General features: G+C 40.3%; 1 protein-coding gene across 16 annotated transcripts in view; it reads left to right on the forward strand.

Moving 5' to 3' along the window:
* The window catches only part of arhgap44a (Rho GTPase activating protein 44a), a 308,826-nt gene that overhangs the window by 249,805 nt on the left and 40,647 nt on the right, over window positions 1-18,374 (forward strand). For all 16 annotated transcript variants that reach the window (XM_043714506.1, XM_043714511.1, XM_043714512.1 and 13 more), the window contains 7 exons: window positions 991-1,072; window positions 4,868-4,995; window positions 6,998-7,109; window positions 9,080-9,161; window positions 11,058-11,138; window positions 14,294-14,407; window positions 15,750-15,841. In XM_043714506.1, the coding sequence (XP_043570441.1) occupies window positions 991-1,072; window positions 4,868-4,995; window positions 6,998-7,109; window positions 9,080-9,161; window positions 11,058-11,138; window positions 14,294-14,407; window positions 15,750-15,841 (691 nt within the window). The remainder of the gene's footprint in view (window positions 1-990; window positions 1,073-4,867; window positions 4,996-6,997; window positions 7,110-9,079; window positions 9,162-11,057; window positions 11,139-14,293; window positions 14,408-15,749; window positions 15,842-18,374) is intronic.

Here is an 18,374-nt window from a genome sequence, read left to right on the forward strand (position 1 = left end):
GGGATGGGGGTGGCGAAGGTGATATGGGGATGTGGGAGAGGGAAGCTGATATGGTGATGGGAAGGCGGAAGGTGATACGGTGATGGAGGAGACGGAACGTGTATGGTGATGGGGGAGGGGGAAGGTAATATGATGATAGGGATTGGGAAAGCCTAGACATTGAAGGGTCTCCAAAGGAAATTTGGAGAAAGAAATTTGCAGGGTTGCAGGATAGAATGGTGACCTGGGACTGACTGGACAGGTCAGTACGGAGCAGACATGGACCTAATGGGCCAAATGGCATCCTGGTGTGCAGTAGTGACACTAAAAACTGCATGAAATAACTCCACACAGGCCAGTAGCCCATCACTAAGTCACCCTTTATTTACATTTGGAAAATCTTTGACCCTGATCCAGCTTCCTCAGAGCCAGCTCTCAAAGTGAACAGGATGTTTGACATTCCTGTTTATACCTGTCAGCCAGGCCACCCGATTGGACCAGGTTAACAGCCTTAATCAGGGAACTCATATTCTATGTAGGCCATCGGCTGACCTTGTTACACTGTATTTGACTGGAAGGTAGGACACCATGCTGCCAGGACTGGGAGTGAGTCTTGAGTGGGTGGACATTAGGTCACTAGAGATCACTTTACTCGTGGTGGCCTATTAGGACACAGCTGGCAGGACTGCTATCCAATAGCGGACAGCGGCCCTCCTCTCAGAGCTCCCAGCCCCATTCTGAGGGCAAACAGTGTGGTAACCTTGGCAACACTGACAATGCAGCTGGCCCCTGCTGAGGTTGTAGGAGTAGAGGGCATCTCCATTCTGAGGCACCTTCAAAGGCAGGAGAAGCACAGTCTGTCTTTCCAATTGGTTGACATTTCTGAACAAATTCCTTTCTGTCTACTTTAGTTTGTCAATTATTGCATTGTGTAATGAACTTAAATTAGGGGATGTTTCATTACCTTGTGTGCTTTTATTGATTTTAAATCATGTTTTTTTTCTTCACCAGTTAATAGAAGTGCAAGCAGAATATCACAGGAAGTCATTAGTGCTTTTACAGAACATATTGCCTCAAATTAAAGCACAACAAGGTAAGAATATTTTGATCTGTTTCTGTAAGATAATTAAAGTTCTCATGTTCTTATAGTAAAAGCTTAGCGAAAGCTTTTAGTTCTTTTTAAAATATGGAGTAGAAAATACACAAATTGGTCATATTTCTTAAACATACGTGAACTTAATCAGAAAGTTTTATTCATGTTGATGCGCTATGCTACAATGTAAACAAGGTCTATGTTAAATGCTAAAATACTTCACTAAAGACAAGAGGAGTGATGAAGGTTTTTACCCAAAACATTGATTTTCCTGCTCCTCAGATGCTGCCTGACCTAATCTTGACACTGATATTTTAATTATCTAGTGAGCTTTGCCAGTCCATTCATGTTCCAATGTTCCCATTGAGTCAGTCTTAATAAAAGTGCCCTTCCCAGTTTCAACATAACAGACAGCCTTAGGAACAGAAATGGGCCATTTTGCCCCTCAAACCTATTCCACCATTCAGTGAAATCATGACTGATCTATGATCTAATTTGAGACATGTGCCTTTATCCACTATCATTTCCTGCTTTTGGCTAATACAAAACTATCAAGCTCAGTTTCAAAATTACCAATTAATGCAGCAACTATTGTTATTTGCAGCAAATTCCAAATTTCTACTAACCTTTATGCGAAGAAGTAGATAAGCAGGAGGCTGGGAGAACATAGCAAGCCAGGTGGCATCAGGAGGAGGAGAAGCCTGGCTTGCTGTGTTCTCCCAGCCTCCTGCTTGTCTACCTTTACATTTCAGCATCTGCAGTTTTTGTCTTTATGTGAAGAAGAGCTTCAGCATTTCACTCCTGCCTCAAACGTTCTGATTCTGCCTCCTAGTCTTAGACCCCCAGCTAGCAGAATAACCTCTTTCTATCTATACAGCCTATATCCCTTAATAGTTTGGAAGTTTTGATTAAGTCATGTCTTAATCTTCTAAATTCGGGCAGTGCAGCCTTAGTTTGTTTAATCTCTCATTGTGGCTTAACCTTTTGAGTCTGTGTCTCATTCTGGTAAATCTACACTGCACAATCCCCACTCCCATGGATGATACATCTTTTCTAAAATGTGGCTGCCAGAACTGTCCATGCATAGCACTGCAATGTGGCCTAGCCAGAGCTATGTGTATTTGTATAAAATGGGGCTCAGCAGCAATGTAGATGTCTCTGTGTATTTTCTTTGGGAAGAGAGACTGGGGGAAATCGGAAGCTCAAAGTAGGGAAGTTATTTGAGCAAAGAGTTTTATTTCAGTCACGTCTTCTTTTTCACTCTCCCATGTCCACTGTTTAGTTGGTTTTCTAAGAAACATGTAAATGACTTATTGTAATATTTTCTACAGTTATTTTATTTGAACAATTAAAAATATTAGCTGAGATTAGAGCTGCTGTAAACATGTTGACCATACTAGTACAAAGAAGTCTGCTGTTCACAAACTCAGATGATGGCTTCGTAAAACGCTTTCTGCTCTCTGGACAGTCAGATACTGACCATGCTCCCAATGATAACATCTGGACCCCTCAAATGTCCTTGTGCAGTGACTGTATAGGAATTGCTCAGGAAGTTTAACATTCTAGTTGGGGTCACTTTTCAGTTAAAACCTTCCAAACGTTCTCCCAATCTGGATTAGAGTGGGAGATCTCAGCAGAAATGTTTTCTGGTCTCTGAAGTTTCAATGGCAAGAGAGTTTGTCTTAAAGTAGTCATAACTGAGGAAGTTTAGGCCTCAGAATTGTGAAAGATTCCAGAAGAATCCACAATTCCACAGATTCCAGAGGAATTACACAAATGTCTCCCAAGACCATGGAGCAGTACCTGGCAAGTGTCAGTTTGAGGTTGGAGTATAATTTCTCTGAACTTGAGTCTTTGTAAGGGCGACATATTGTAAACAGGTTAGAAATTTGTTTTGCGTTTTGTGCTGAGATTTTTCTAAACCCTCTTCTAAATTTGTGTCAGTTGGTTTATGATTATTTCCTCTTGGGTAATTAGGAGAAGGGGTAAATGTAGAGGAATGGGTCTGGGTGGGTTGCTCTTCAGAGGGTGGGTGTGGACTTGTTGGGCCGAAGGGCCTGTTTCCACACTGTAAGTAATCTAATCTAAACGAATGTTTATTCCAGCACGGGGTGGCTCAGTGGTTAGCACTGCTGCCTCACAGCACTGGGGACCTGAGTTAATTTCTACCCTCAGGCAGCTGTTTGTGTGGAGTTTGCACTTTCTCCCTGTCACTGCGTGGATTTCCTCTGGATGCTCCAGTTTCTTCCCTTACTCCAAGGATGTGCAGGTTAGATGGATTGGCCAGGCTAAATTGCCCATAATGTCCAGGGATGCACAGTCTCTGTGGGTTAGCCATGGAGAATGCAGAGATAGGTAGGTGTGGACAAGATGTTCTTTCGTGGGGGCACCTGATAGGCCAAACGACCTGCTTCCACACTGTTGAGATTCTACAAAAAATTTCTGCAGCCTCACGAGGATATGCTTCAGTGACTAACCACCATGTTAAACAACTCCAAAAATTAAACGTACGGTCTATAAAGTCAGGCTTCATTCTCGGATCCATCAGCATGGATCATAACACTGACACATGGGAAAGTTGCTTGAATGTTCCATACTTTTTCAGTGAGTTAGTGAATGAATCTACTTACCAGAATAAGGCAGCTAGCACCCAATATAAAAGGGGCATATCTTGGATTCCCCTGACAATCGTCCTTTATGAAGAAGGAATCTGGAAATAGTTACACTCTGTGTTTCTAAAGAGGCCCAGTTTGGAAGTCGGTGCCAAAAATGCAGAGCTCAGTCCGATCCTAAAGAGATATACAGCGATTGACAATTACATGGTGATTGCAACTTAATCATGAAAGAATTGAGCTATAGGGAGAGGTTGAATAGGCTGGGGCTGTTTTCCCTGGAGTGTCGGAGGCTGATGGGTGACCTTATAAAGGTATTTAAAATCAAGAGGGATATGGATAGAGTAAATAGACATAGTCTTTTTCCTGGGGTGGGGGAGTCCAGAACTGGAGGGCACAGGTTTAGGGTGAAAGAGGAAAGATACAAAAGAGACCTAAGGGGCAACTTTTCACACAGAGGATGCTGTGTGTATAGAATGCGTTGCCAGAGGAAGTGGTGGAGGCTGGTACAATTGCAACACTTACATGGCACCTGGATGGGTATATGAATCGGAAGGGTTTGGAGGGATATGGGTCGAGTGCTGGCAAGTGGGATTAGATTAGGTTGGGATATCTGGTCGTCATGAATGAGTTGGACTGAAGGGGTTGTTTCTGTGCTGTACATCTGTGTGACTCAATGACTCTAATTAATAATCTACTTTGCAACATAATTCATACCTAACTAGGGTGGTGCTAAGGCCTTCAAGAAAAAAAATAAAGGGAACGAAACAAATTCTTAAAAAATAGACATGGAAACAGAAGCATAAAAAAAAACAAAAATTCATTGCTTTTATAATTTGTAATTATTCGTCCATTTTAAAGCAATTTGGAAATATCTCATCACTCATCTTCTTTCAAGAGGATTGTACTGCAGTCTCTATCAGTTAATAAGCATGACAGTTCTTGGAAAGACAAAAAAACCCTACTCTGATCCAAAATAAACATTGCTACGTAAAAGTTTACTTGTTTTTGTTTTCTGTTGAATGAAAATGTGGTGGCTCAGAGTTCCAAGGGTTAATGTAACATCTCTGAGAGATGTCACATTAGATAGATAGCTCATCCATTTACAGCAGCTCATTGGGGTGCATCGTGCTGAGCTTTTCATAATGGCTGGAAATATTTTCATTTTTGCTTCCTGCTAAAGAGGCTTGGATAGAAAAACCTTCTTTTGGTAAGCCACTGGGAGAGCACCTCACGATAAGTGGAAGGGAAATTGCGTTTCCTATTGAGGCCTGTGTGACGATGCTGCTGGAGTGTGGCATGCAGGAAGAGGTAACCTTTCTCTTTCTTTAATCTATCAGCTCACTAACATCCGCTCCTGCTGTATCTGCTATAGGTTGATTTTGTTTCGGAGAGTATTTGTGGAACAATGCTAACAATATATTCTACTGACCCACTTTTTGTGATGTTCCCACTTCAAAAGATTAACAGATGCATTTGAAAATAAAAATTGAGTGTCAGCAGAACTAAATTTTTCCTGTCATAAGAAAACTGCTCTTTGACCTGATTGTAATCACTGCTGGTCATTTGGGACCTCATCCAGCCTGAGATGGATTTTGCGGTGAAGTGACAGTACTCATTGCTGATCTCAAGGAATGCTGTGCACAAAGGCTTAGCTATCTCTGGGACCTGCGTTACAACTTTTTTGACATTGTGCAAATCTGTCACTGTGTGAAGTGGAGTAGTAGTGGGGACACTGAACACATTGCAGTATTTACACATAATTAATGGCATGGTGGCTCAGTGGTTAACCGTGCTGCCTCATAGTGCCAGGGACCCTGGTTCAATTCCACCCTTAGCCAACTGTTTGTGTGGAGTTTGTACATTGTCCCTGTGCCCTCCCATAGTCTAAAGGTATGCATAGGTAGATTGGCCATGCTAAATTGCCCCATAGTGTCCAGGGATGCGTGGGTTAGATGAGTTAGCCTTGGGACTTATTGGGTAGGGGAATGGGTCTGTGTGTGATGCTCTTCAGAGGGTTGGTGTGGAATGTCCTGTTCCAATACTGTAGGGATTCGAAGGAACTAATTGTGAATTTAAAGCACCTCTTATTCTTTCCAGTACTGAAGGAAATGGTTATGATTTATTTAAGGTAGAAGCTAAAATAGTGATAAATGTTCAAAGAATGTGAAAAATGTGTGGAATTATTTTCTCATAATAGGGAAATTTTGACATTCCACAAATATATGATTCGCTTTTCAGCTCAAAGTGTTATGATAAGAATGAGATTTGTGTATTGTATACATTTTGTTTAACAAGGATGAACTTTTTCAGGGGTTTTTACAATGAGATTAAAAGTGTAAGAGTGATAAGTTCCCATTAATTGCACTTTGATGGTTCTCCCAACAGCACATCCTCTGGAGAAGTGTAGTATAATTGCCAGCAACTTTAGCATTTCCCTGTTACTCTGCACATGTGCAGAATCGAGAGGTTACTATCAGTTTCAATGGAGCAGTGACTATGACAGCTGACAGTTTTGCCATTGCTTTCAGGACAAGAGCATTTTCAACATAATAGAAGAAAAAAATAATTGGTTTTGTGTAAATTTTTCCACATCCTTATTCCAAACCATTGGCATATCAGTACTGAAGAAAAGGGTAGACAGAGAACTGCAGAAGGTAGCCTTTTGCTCCTTCTTCCAGTAGAATCCTTTGCCAGCAGCGGAACTGTCCGGAATTGTGGAAAATACTTCTTTAAACTGGGAGAGTGTAAAATCGGGTCCCTGAATTTCACACGTGAGGAGTTTGTGATCAGTTCATGATGTGAAAATAGCACTCATGAATCAAGTACTTGGCTTTCAAATTGAATCACATTTGTTCTCTGCGCAATGTCAAGTCTATTCTAAAATAATACTGTTACATTGCAGACTTATTACTTGCAGACACAGAATACACTAGTGAATGTGACACTAGTTGCAGTTTAAGTATTCTTTTATATACTCGAATCAGTAAACTTATTCTTCCTGCACACCAGATATAACCTTTGTCTTGTTTGCGTAATGTCAAATATATAATGGCTATCTGTGTATATTGCATGTTTAGCTGAGCATTTACGTCCCCGATATTAGTCTCCAACTGTGCTTATGCTGCAGGGTTTGAGTAAAATATTATGGCTCGTGGTCAACATGCTTCTCAAGCAATCTAATTTGACAAGAAAATCATTGCTATAAGCAACATTTTTGATCATTGAAAATGAAAGTGACCCTTTGTGTCCCTTATTGAGATGGTTAGATGTTATTCTTTGCCGATGTTGTTGATCAGAGTTTGTTCCCCAGGGCCTCTTCAGAGTAGCTGCTTCTGCCTCCAAACTTAAAAAGCTGAAAGCTTCTCTTGACTGTGGTGTGCTGGACGTGCAAGAATATTCTGTTGACCCTCATGCTGTGGCAGGTACGATGCACAGCAGGAACTGCTGTGGTTTTGAAAGGTGTAATAATCAAATACCCTTAATTGATTCATATTCTTTATTACACTGACTGTATTTAAATAGGTATTGGATCTTCTACGACAGCAGCCGATAGTTTTAATCTTGATTACTTTTGAGTTATGTTTAATCTGATCAATTTTAATCTCATACAAAGTTTCACCTGATCTGTGTTGCTTCAGATTGTGGTTAGGCCTGTGCAGTAGTAGAATATGAGTGTAGAAGAGAATTAAACCGATCTTTTCAAGAAAGTGTGATCTAAATTTGGGGTATATTCATTTAAAAATTCATTTTTCTATCTCATTAAATTCTGTAGATACAAGTTGTATGCAGTTCTTCTAAATGTCTCAGTTTACCAATTTACAATATGAGTTTTTAAAATGTAACATGCACACTGGTATAATAGGCTTCTGTCATATTTCTACAAAACAGCCTTCTACACTGCATTTCTGATCATTTTAGTGAAAATGCAAAGTCTCAATTTTCAATTGCCAGCTCCTGCTAAATGCCTTAGTATTGGAAATAGAGGCTGTTAATGCATGTTTTTCTTCACAGATGCTGCCAAACTTGATGAGTATTTCCAGCGTTATCTGTTTTTAGTAGATTTCTAGCATCTACACTATTTTATGTGTAAACCTTAGCTGTCTGAAGTCTGAGAGAATTTTTATTCTCTATCAAGCCCTGAAGTGGAGCACTGCCTGTCAGTGATTGGCTTGAGTCAGTAATCTATGATAGCAGCACTCTTCCATTACAGTCTGTGAGTTTTGATATTGTGTGCTGGGAAAGCCAAGGCAATTTATGGACAGTTTGCTTGGGTGTGGAAAAATATGAATTTGTTAATTTACCTGTAAATGAACCTGAGAAAGCAATGAGGGCAGTGGTGATTTTCCTTAAGTTGGTACCTGTAGCTCAGAGTTAAAGCTCAGCGGCCTTAGGGCCAGACAGCAAGGTTCTAAGTGGGTGTAGGGTTTGGGGCCAGATCTAGTGTTACACCAAATTCCCACTAAGTTTTGCTCCCATCAGAATTCCTGGAAAAGAACCTCAATAGGTAAGCTAATTGGCCCAGATATTGTGATGACCAGGGGGTTGGAGGAGCAACGTAGACTGGATCAGGACTGTATGGAATTGCTGACACAGCTGTTTCCATGGGATTGGCCCAGGACATTGATTTTTCTGATGAGCAGTTCCCATGTGCCTGGAGCCTTCCGAGAAAGTCCATTGAGAATTTGGATGGTTCCGACTCAGGGAAATTGCAGAAATAAAAGCCTACTCTCCCTCCTATTAAACTGAACTTCAAACTCACCACTCACCCTTCAACATCAAGCAGTCATCCCCACCACCCCTGACGTGCCATCCTCAGCCCTGCCCAATCCCACTGACACTCTTCTGATACTCTCCTCCGCTCTCCCCACTACAATCCAGCCCAACCAGACCCAAACCCTGACATACATTCACCACTCATCTGCTTACCTACACCCTATACTCCTCACCCACCTGGCTCAATTCCTAACTGGGAATCTACCCTCCTGATCCTTGTTCCACTTTACCTATGTGAGAGCCTCCTCACTTCATCCATCAGCCACTTACCTTATACACTCACCTTTTCTCAGTCACTATCATAGAACCTTCGGAACTTTTAACTCCTGAAAATGGGAAAATTTAAAATCCTTTTTTAAAATCATTTCATATTGGTTACTCTGTATTCCACTTCTTCAAAAAATACTGAAAATTTTGCAAGTGGATTTTGTTAAAAGCTTGCTTGGGTTTTATAGCCCAGAATATTTCTTTTACCTTTGAAAGCTCTATTTAAAAAGATATACCAGAGATCTGTAATCCATTCAATCTTTGAAGATTTGGTCCAGGATATTATGACAGTATTTACAGTAATCCTTTTACTGCATTAACAAGATGAAAATGCATTGCCTTCCTTTATAAGGGGCTCTTAAATCGTATCTTCGAGAGTTACCAGAACCCTTGATGACGTTTGAATTGTATGATGAATGGATACAAGCATCAAAGTAAGTACTTAATAATGAGTTCTTTTAATTGCATGCTGTCTCCATCTATGATTTAAAGTTCATCCCTTTTATTATAATCCTGGATTACATTGAGCTAGACAAAAAAGAAAACAAGAATTCACACTGATAATTATGTAAAACAAGCAATGGTATAGTATATTTTACCCTGATGTGTTGTGTCAGGTAATGTAATAATCAAAAATTGTTATTTCCTCAGAAGCCTAGTAATGGGAAATCAATTGAAGTATTTAATTTACTTATTCAAAAAGAAATTGAATAAATATCTAGTTGGGAATTTGATTGAAGGTTATACAGAAAAGTACAATCTGAAATATCAAATACTTGACAGGAGATGAAGGTGTTTGGGTGTTTAGGATAGAAGAGGGCAGTAAGGCAGAGTTACAAAGTAGGATTGTTGAATAAATTATGCGGGAATTTATTTTGAGAAATTAAACGATAGAGTTAAGTCCATGAAAAGATAGTTTTACAATGTCCTTGTAAGACACAGGCTGTTTGATTGGCCCTTTCTCATTTCATACCTTATTATCCAGGTTCATGTCCATATTTTTCACATAACTTCCTTGTAGCATTCATATTGTGACATGAAGCTCCCAAACAGAAAGTAGAGACTTTCCCACATGAAGAAAAGTAAGCAACTTGGTTACCCTGCAATTTCCCCACATCGCTCCCTTTACAGAGATAGGAGTAAGTTGTTTGCTCATTCCTGACAAATAGCAGGTTTTGGATTTAGACTTGCCCTCTGTGAGTGGGAAACAGAGGTCAAGGTTGTTCCCAGGTGCCAAACTCAATCCAAGAGGAAATTCTTTGTGATCTTAATGGTGAAGCCCTAAAATGGCCTGGTGAAAGATTTTCCATCTAAGTAAGGATAGTGGGCAAAGTCCAGAATCTGAAGAGCCAATCAGATGCCTTTCAACTTGAAATGAAGCAGCAGGCTGTAAAGGAAGGTAGGTAAGCAAAAGGATGCCTCAGTCGTTCCAACTTCTTTTAGTTAGAGAGTGAATCTTGCTGGCATTTCGTTTCTGTGTTGGGGGCCCCTCTACAGGATAGCCAATGGATACTCCTGTACCCACATCGGTAGGGATGGCATCTTGACCTGTGCAGGGCTATGAGTTCTCAGTTTGCCACCTCCAAGTGTTTAAACTGGCCCTGCCAACTGCTGAATCAGCAATTTTCCTGTTGGCCCCCTTTAATTGGTCTCAATTAAGTGCTTCCTGAATTTGATAAGCTGACTTGCCTAATACAGGACAGGAGCTCTGCAGGTCTCCAATATTGCCTTGGCTAAAAGAGCTTGGGGGGTGGGGAGTTGCTGCAGAAAGGGAAACTGGCCCACTGGCCAATCAAGCTAGTAATAGCTTTCACTGGCTTTTGGACTGTAATTCCAGCTCTTTTTCTCTATCTGATAGAAATCAATTGCATAGTTATACAAGGACTAGCAGAAAATCACATACTGCATTTGTCTCTATGGCTAAATTTGATTCACTTTCCAATGGTTAGTTGAAGCATGATCTAGGCAAAAGGTCTGGGTAGTTGCTTGCTCAAGCAGTCAAGCAAGATATGAAGAAGAGAGAATAGAAGGAAAAGCAAAAGCACAGTGAGGCTATAAAAATCAATAGAAATGAGCTCCAGAGCAATGGAAATCAAAACTGAGCTTGGAAGAAAACAATAGCTGAAATTACATGACAGTCTAATTTTAGTCACAGGCAGTTGAAGACTAGCAGATGCAAATATTATTTGAAATGGTCAAATTTTCACTTCCAGAAAATCAAGTTCTTTTGACATGCATTTAAGAAATTCTCATTTATGAACTGCGAATCAGAATAATGAGAAAACTATTTGCAAAATGCATAAGTAACATTCTGTATTTAAAATGACCAGCATTCAAGAGCAAGAGAAGCGGCTCCAAGCTTTATGGAATGCATGTGAGAAACTACCCAAAGCAAATTACAACAATTTCAGGTAACTAAATACCAGCCTCGATTGTGTAATTGTATGTAATTAAACAGTCGCGTTCTACTTATTTTATCATTAGCACTGGTGCTGCAAAAGGAATAATTACACTGGTTGTATGGATTACCAAAACAGTCTATAGAATGAGCCTACGAAACCTACTGTGGAGCCTGTCAAAAAGCATGGTATTTATTGATGTTTTCATCATACCATTGAGAAAACCTGTGGGCATCAGAGAAGTATGCAGTGGAATTCTTGATCTGAATCTGCAGTCAGTTCTACATTTTTATTTTAACTCTTCACGTTTGGTAAAAGGTTAACATTTTTTTACTTGACCTTCACATCTCAAATTTTAATCAGTTAAATTCTCCTGTGAGACAATAGGCTGGATTGTCTGAGGAGTAGCAATCTCAATCAGATTGCCGTTCTGCTCCTAGTTTCTTGCATTAAGAAAGAGCCTAGGAGAAAGTGAGGACTGCCGATGCTGGAGATCAGAGTCGAGGGTGTGATGCTGGAAAAGCGCAGCAGGTCAGGCAGCATCCAAGGCGCAGGAGAATCAACGTTTTGGGCATAAGCCCTTCGTCAGGAATTTTTGCCCTCCTGATGAAGGGCTTATGCCTGAAATGTTGATTCTCCTGCTCCTCGGATGCTGCCTGACCTTCTGTGCTTGTCCAGCACCACACTCTCGAGTTAAGAAAGAGACCCCTGTTCAGGACCCTGTAAGACATTCTGTTCATGGCTCCTTCAGAAATGCAGAACATACCTTAAATCTAACTGTCCCTTGAGATCAAGATAGTCGGGGTAGTTGGGGAAGAGGAGGGAGGGGACAGATGTTGATCCGCACTTACTAACATTGTATTCTTTGCTCTGTTCTATTACCCTAATGCACTTTGTAGGGTAGGATCTGTCTGTACTGCACACAAAGCAAAACATTCCACTGTACTTAGGTACGTGTGACAATAATAAATCAAGTCAAATCAAACGTCTTCATAGCAGAAGTTCTGTAATTAAAAAGTTCAGCAGCACAGAGACTCACTTTGACAGTTCCTGCGCAAGGGTAAGTGTGTTAGATAGGTGTGAGGTTAGTGTGCCAGGTGGATGGGGTGCCAGAATGCAAGCTATAAAGAGTGCCAGATAAATGATGGTGTGTTCAGGGCAGGTTGAGGTAGGTCAGAGTTATCAAATAGAGAGGGAGAGGAGGTGGGTGTTGTGTCTGGCAAGAAAGGGGGGCTATCAATCCACAAACTGTCATTTCCAGCAGAGAGGTAGGATTGGATTGTGTCCCATGTTGGCAGATGGAGGGAAGAGGTGTGGGTTTGGATCTCGTTGGGGAGGGCTGCTGTCAGGTTCCAGCAATGGAGGCGAAAGGGCATCAGAAGACCGAGTGAAACCTTCAGAATTCTTGGATTGAAATGGATACTTTCAAAGAGTTCCAGATACAGGAGAATTCCTAATGAATATGCAATTCCCTCGCCAATTCAAAAGTAAATTGCTTTCTACCAGAAGTAATTTTGGTTTTTGAGATGTATAAAACATGACATTAAACATTTGAAGAGAAGGTTTGAACCTATCAGAATTCTTTGGGGAAGTATTATATGTATTAGAAGCTGATGTGAATGTATATTAAAAATGGAGAAGTTCTGTGCACTGTCACATTGTAAAATAATTTAAATCAGCAGATCCTTTAACCATTTGAAACTAACATCTAGCCTGAAGGCAAAAATGTAAAGCTTGTTATTTCACTGTTTTATTGACACAAGGATTAGTGCAGCTTGACTAGATCCATAATCAATCATCATCATAGTGAGTGATCTTCTAGATCTCAGTTTAATTGACTGTTGTAAGTTATTGTAAAGGGATTAGCTGTCTTTAGTGTGAGTCAATTAATACAATTTTTTAATAAGTAATTAAGTAATTGATCTATTTAAATGGATTGAAGAGTTTTTAAAAATTCAATCATAGAATGTAGTCGTCACCGATTGGCCAGCATTTATTACTTACTTTTCCATTAGAATGTTTTCTCAATATGATAAGGTCTAATAGATGCTTAGAATATCATTCTATTTCATCACAACATTGTCCCTGTTGTAGGTCCATGGTTGATGCTAGATATGTTGGCATTTAGGACATAAATGGAAAGAGTGGGAATAAGAGCATAGTTTGGCATTATCTAGCACTAAGTTGGCATAGTGACAATAAAGGGCTGTTGGGATGAGTGCAGAGTCACTGTTGGCATAGAAGTATGAAGAACTATGAGAGTGAATTGTGTAGAATGGGTTGGAACTAAGTTGGCATGAAGGGTGTGGTGTGAGTACAGAAGCATCAGTTGACATGAAGAGTATGAGATGCCATGGAGTGAGGGTGGGAGCATGACATGGCATAAGTTGGCATGGATGGTGCATTGAGAGTGTGTGTGTGGGCATGGAAGGAGATTTGAGTGTTGGTTTTGGATTTACTGCCTTCTTTACAACATGAATAAAGTCCCAGAATATCAAGACTGACCTTTTCTACAATGTGCCTTCCCTATTATACGATAATTCCTGTCACTATCTGCAAACAGTTTCCCAGGCAGCAGACGGCCACGAACATTCGCTTCCCCACCCTAAATGAAAATCTGACCTCTCAGTGTCTTATTTTTTGATCCAGGTTTGTGGAGCTGAAAATGTCTCTGTCTCTATACTCCTGACTCTGGTGTGAAAGGTCAACCCTTTGGGTTTAAATTCTTTCGTGGCCTCAGGTCCCTCTGTCTCAGTAACCACCTCCAGCTCTGCCCAACCCAACCCTTCCTACCCTACACACTTTCCTGACCTCCAACTTTTGGGTTTTGTGAGTGTGCCTTCTTTTTAAGCTCAACCATTAGCAGTCATGCTTTCAGCCACAAGTGACCCAAACAGTGAAATCCCTGAAAAATCCTCTTTGCTTTGCCACTTCTTGTTTCCCCTTTATGACTCTGCTTAAAACCCACTGTCCTCATCAGCTTTTGGTCTCCCCTTCTACACTTTTTTGGCTCACAGTGTATTTTTGTCTGATTAATCTCTCTAAAAGCAAGGTGCTTTAATGTTAAGATGAGTAGACAATTGCCAGTTATTGAAACAATAGTCAGAATCTCCAGCATTTTATAGAATGTAGTGATTTACATAATACAATGTATCTTCAATCTACAGATACTTAATAAAATTTCTAGCCAAGCTGACAGAATATCAAGATGCTAACAAAATGACACCTGGTAACATGGCAATTGTTCTTGGACCCAACTTGCTCTGGACAGTCAATGAAGGGTAAGGGTTTATTATGTTATATTGTTAATTACTGTGAAACTCTGCTAGCCCAATTTTGGAAAACTTATGACTTTAAATTAGTCAGACAAAAAGGCATTTAGGTCCATGTAGATCCTTGGAGCATCTTATAATTTGGAAATAGTTTATGGTTCTTATAGCCTGGTACACAAAATCAACACACTTCCTCTGATTACTGAAAAGAGAGACATGTTACTAAGTTTTCCACCTGAGGTCAAATGCAAGAATGTCAAATTTCAAGCAATCACACAACTTATATTACAGGCGATAAGGGCCACTTTAGGGCCTGAAACTTGTTCAGTCAACAGTGACTTAACTGGAAAAGCAAGCCACCGCAAACATTTAAACGACAGGTTAAGTGAGCTGTCTGGTGCTGCTATTATGCGGTGGTTGTGTTAGTATTTGGTATTTTCCACTAACAGGATGCTGTCAGACCAAAAAGACTGTTGGTGCAATGCCAGGCTAGGTTGTACATTTTGAAAGTTGAGAAAAAGTGAGGAGGGCAGATGCTAGAAAGTCAGAGTTGAAAAGTGTGGTGCTGAAAAGCACAACAGATCAGGCAGCATGCAAGGAGCAGGACAGTCAAGGTTTCAGGCATAGGCCCTTGGCTGATCAAATTAAATAGAATGTTGCTTTGTTTGTTCATAAGAGGTAAAAACAGTCCTCAAATAACTATACTTATAAAACCCAAAACAAAATGTCTAGTGTTAGATTGGATTCCATAATTGGGCAGCACTTGCTGAATAATCCTGAGGGTGCCAATAACAATGCTAACAGCCAGTTGAAGATAATCAGTCAAGCCTGTAATGTGGCTTATTTCTGTTTGCTGAAAGGAATGGATATACTTGCATACGTAATGACCTGTTCTCTGCAAATGAAAGGAATATATTTGAGCCTGTGACACTTTGGAGTCACCCAGGAGTTTTAGAAGCATATGATCCTGTTGCTACTTCCATGACAAAGCTTTGGAAATTCAGAGTTAACATGCCAATAAATTTGCACGCTTTTCACCTATAGTATAAATTGTTGTGATTGTTTGAAATTTGGCCTTTTTTATTTGTCCTGAAGAATGCAGGGTGAGAAGTTTCAGTTACATGTTTCTCTTTTCAGTAATATTCAAGATTTGTACTACCAAGCCTGTACTGTGATTACCATGTGACGGGAATCAGTTAAATTACAGATTGACTGAACCTATAATCTGCTTTTGTATAACCCTACTTATCACTGAGGAATTGTAAAATGGTTCTTTGCAAAGTGCAATCATTTTATGGGTAATTTGTTTGCTAAAATAAAGTTAACCTGTTCACTCCCTTTTTATCCATAGGTCGATGACTGAAATGATGACAACAGTCTCAATACAGATTGTAGGGATCATTGAACCCATAATTCAACATGCTGATTGGTTCTTCCCAGGAGGTAAATACTGAAATGGTCTTGTAAACCCTTTAAGTAGCTTTCCCTTTTGTGCAGCTTTTAACTAGCCCTGCTCGCTCTAATTTCCCATGGAGGGTGGGTTGGCGTTGATGGTGGGGAACGAGGCCTGTTCCTTGGGACAGGAGGGGGCCCAGTATGGCAGTAAATCAGAGCAGAGTAACAGGTGTGCCCCTCCTGGCTCCTCAAAAAGCAATTAAAACATGCTTTTTGGCTCCTGTCTGAGGGCATGTCGCACTGAGATATGAGACTGAAAATGGAAATCAGTGCCTAACCTGTGTCTTCCCAAAATGACTACACTCTCTAGCCCCAACTTAACATTAAAACAACATTATTCAAATCTAGCACTTATTGAGGTGTTGGAAGTCTGCTCTCCCTCAATTGGTCTTATGAAATAATCAGAGACCTGATCAAGCTGAGGTTTCTCGGCTCGAGAGGTCTCAATGACAAGGACTTCATGGCAATAACTAATAATTTTCTACTGGTGCACAAGATGGTGATTGTTGATTTCATGTCAGAGTGTGTTAGCCTTGAAGTTACATTCAATTATAAAAGCAAGACTTTGCAGATGCTGGTGATGATCAGTAGTAACTGTGGGGAGAGTTATTAAGCAACTAAGGTGAGATTAGAATTCCCGACAACTGGTCACCTTGTTGGTTTTTTGTCGTAATGCCTCTTCAGAGTTTATTTTCCAGGTGGGAGGTGAAACAGCGACCTGTCCCCAGAGGGAAGGACATAACCTGAGCTAGTTAAGAGACCTAATAAGGTCAGTGAAAGGATGCACCCTCTCATTGACAGACCTGGGGCCAGAGCACTCTATCTCACTTCTTAAGTATCTGACCCTCATTTTCAGGCCAATAATGTTTGGTCAAACAATTGAAACTCTACTTGTGTGAAAAACACGGAACAATAAGAGACTTTTTGAGCAATAGTAGACTTTCCCACATGGAAGCAGGCCTCTAGGCCCCACCAGTCCCTCCATACAAGGAACTCATTATAATCATGTTTATCTACTGGTTCCCAAATATCTCAACACTTCTCTTTCATCCACTGATCCAATCCAATCTCAACCTCAATCACATTAAATATGCCTGACCAAAAACCTTCAAGTCATTTCTGCAGACTTGCAACCATCAAGGTGGGGGTGCGTTCCTGCCCTCTGTTCAACATCCCTTCCATTTTAACTTGTTTTCTACGTTTTGTAACTGCTGGAAGTTGTTTACTTTTATTTGCCCTCCCCATATTTCATGATTTTCCATGCTTCTATTTGAAAGGTCTGTAACCTGCATTACTGTCATGAGAAGAAGCGCCAATTTTCCATATCTTTCTGTATATTAGTATTTCCTCATTCCAAGCAGTGAATCTTAGTGAATCCATGTGGCATTCTGTCATGCATTTAATATCCTTTCAATAGTAAGGAGCCCAGACTTCTAGCTTCTGTACTTCTAGCTTTAGTCTGTAGAAGAGGCAAGGCCAGAGGCACTAGGTTTCAGTAAAACGTAACAAGGTGGCTTAATTTGTAACAAAGTGTAGTTGTGAGATATGACAAATCCAGGCCTTGATGTTGATTGGGCAATGGAAGATGCAGCAAGAGCCTTTTGATCAGTAATTGAAACAGACAGCTAAAGTCAGTAGCTGTGTGTTTGGGTTATATTCCCTATGCTGTGTTTAACACCCCAGTTTAAATAATGCCCAGAAAAAATGTATATGGAGGCACTCATGTTTGTATGCTAATCTTTGCACACCCTAATGTTCAGGATATTGCTATAACCTTCATATTATGCCACTTCTAAGTATAATGACATTGCACGCTGAATGTAAACATTCCATTCCCAATAATGACAATCCCTCTGGGGAATATTGAAATTCAGCAAAAGCATAATAAACTGTTTACATCAAGCTGTTAGTTTTGACTATGTTGGGTTCAGTGCTAACATTTATTTTCTTGTTTGAATATTAGTGAGTGACTTTGAAATGTGCACTGCACACAGTTAGTGACACGAATGGCACTAAGATTTGCTACTGTCAATGCAGTACCTCATTCCTTTCCAAAACAATCACTTTCTGTTCTCTGCCAAGTGACAGGACATCACTTTGCTGCTACTTCCCATTGCTCTGATTGACAGACAAGTAGGTAAAGGTGGTAGCTCATTACCTGAAGGAAATCGTGCTGGAGATAGAAACAATGATGGTGTTCAGTGCATGATGCAAGGCGCTCTCACATAAACACATAAATTAGGAGCGGAGGACTGTCACACAGCCATACAAGCCTGCTGTTCCACCATTTAGTATTATCTTGGCTAATCTGCTCACCACATTGCTGCCTTTCCAGATAACCTTTAATGCCCCATGCTTAACAATAATCTATCTATCTTTGCCTTAAATATAGTCAAAGATTCTGCTTCCACCACCTTTTGAGGAATTTGAATTTGAATTGAATTTATTGTCACGTGTACCGAGGCACAGTGAAAAGCTTTGTCTTGCGAGCAATACAGGCAAATCACATTGTTAAGTAGCA

Source organism: Chiloscyllium plagiosum, chromosome 24 (genome assembly GCF_004010195.1).
Source record: "Chiloscyllium plagiosum isolate BGI_BamShark_2017 chromosome 24, ASM401019v2, whole genome shotgun sequence".
Taxonomy (NCBI): Eukaryota; Metazoa; Chordata; class Chondrichthyes; order Orectolobiformes; family Hemiscylliidae; genus Chiloscyllium; species Chiloscyllium plagiosum.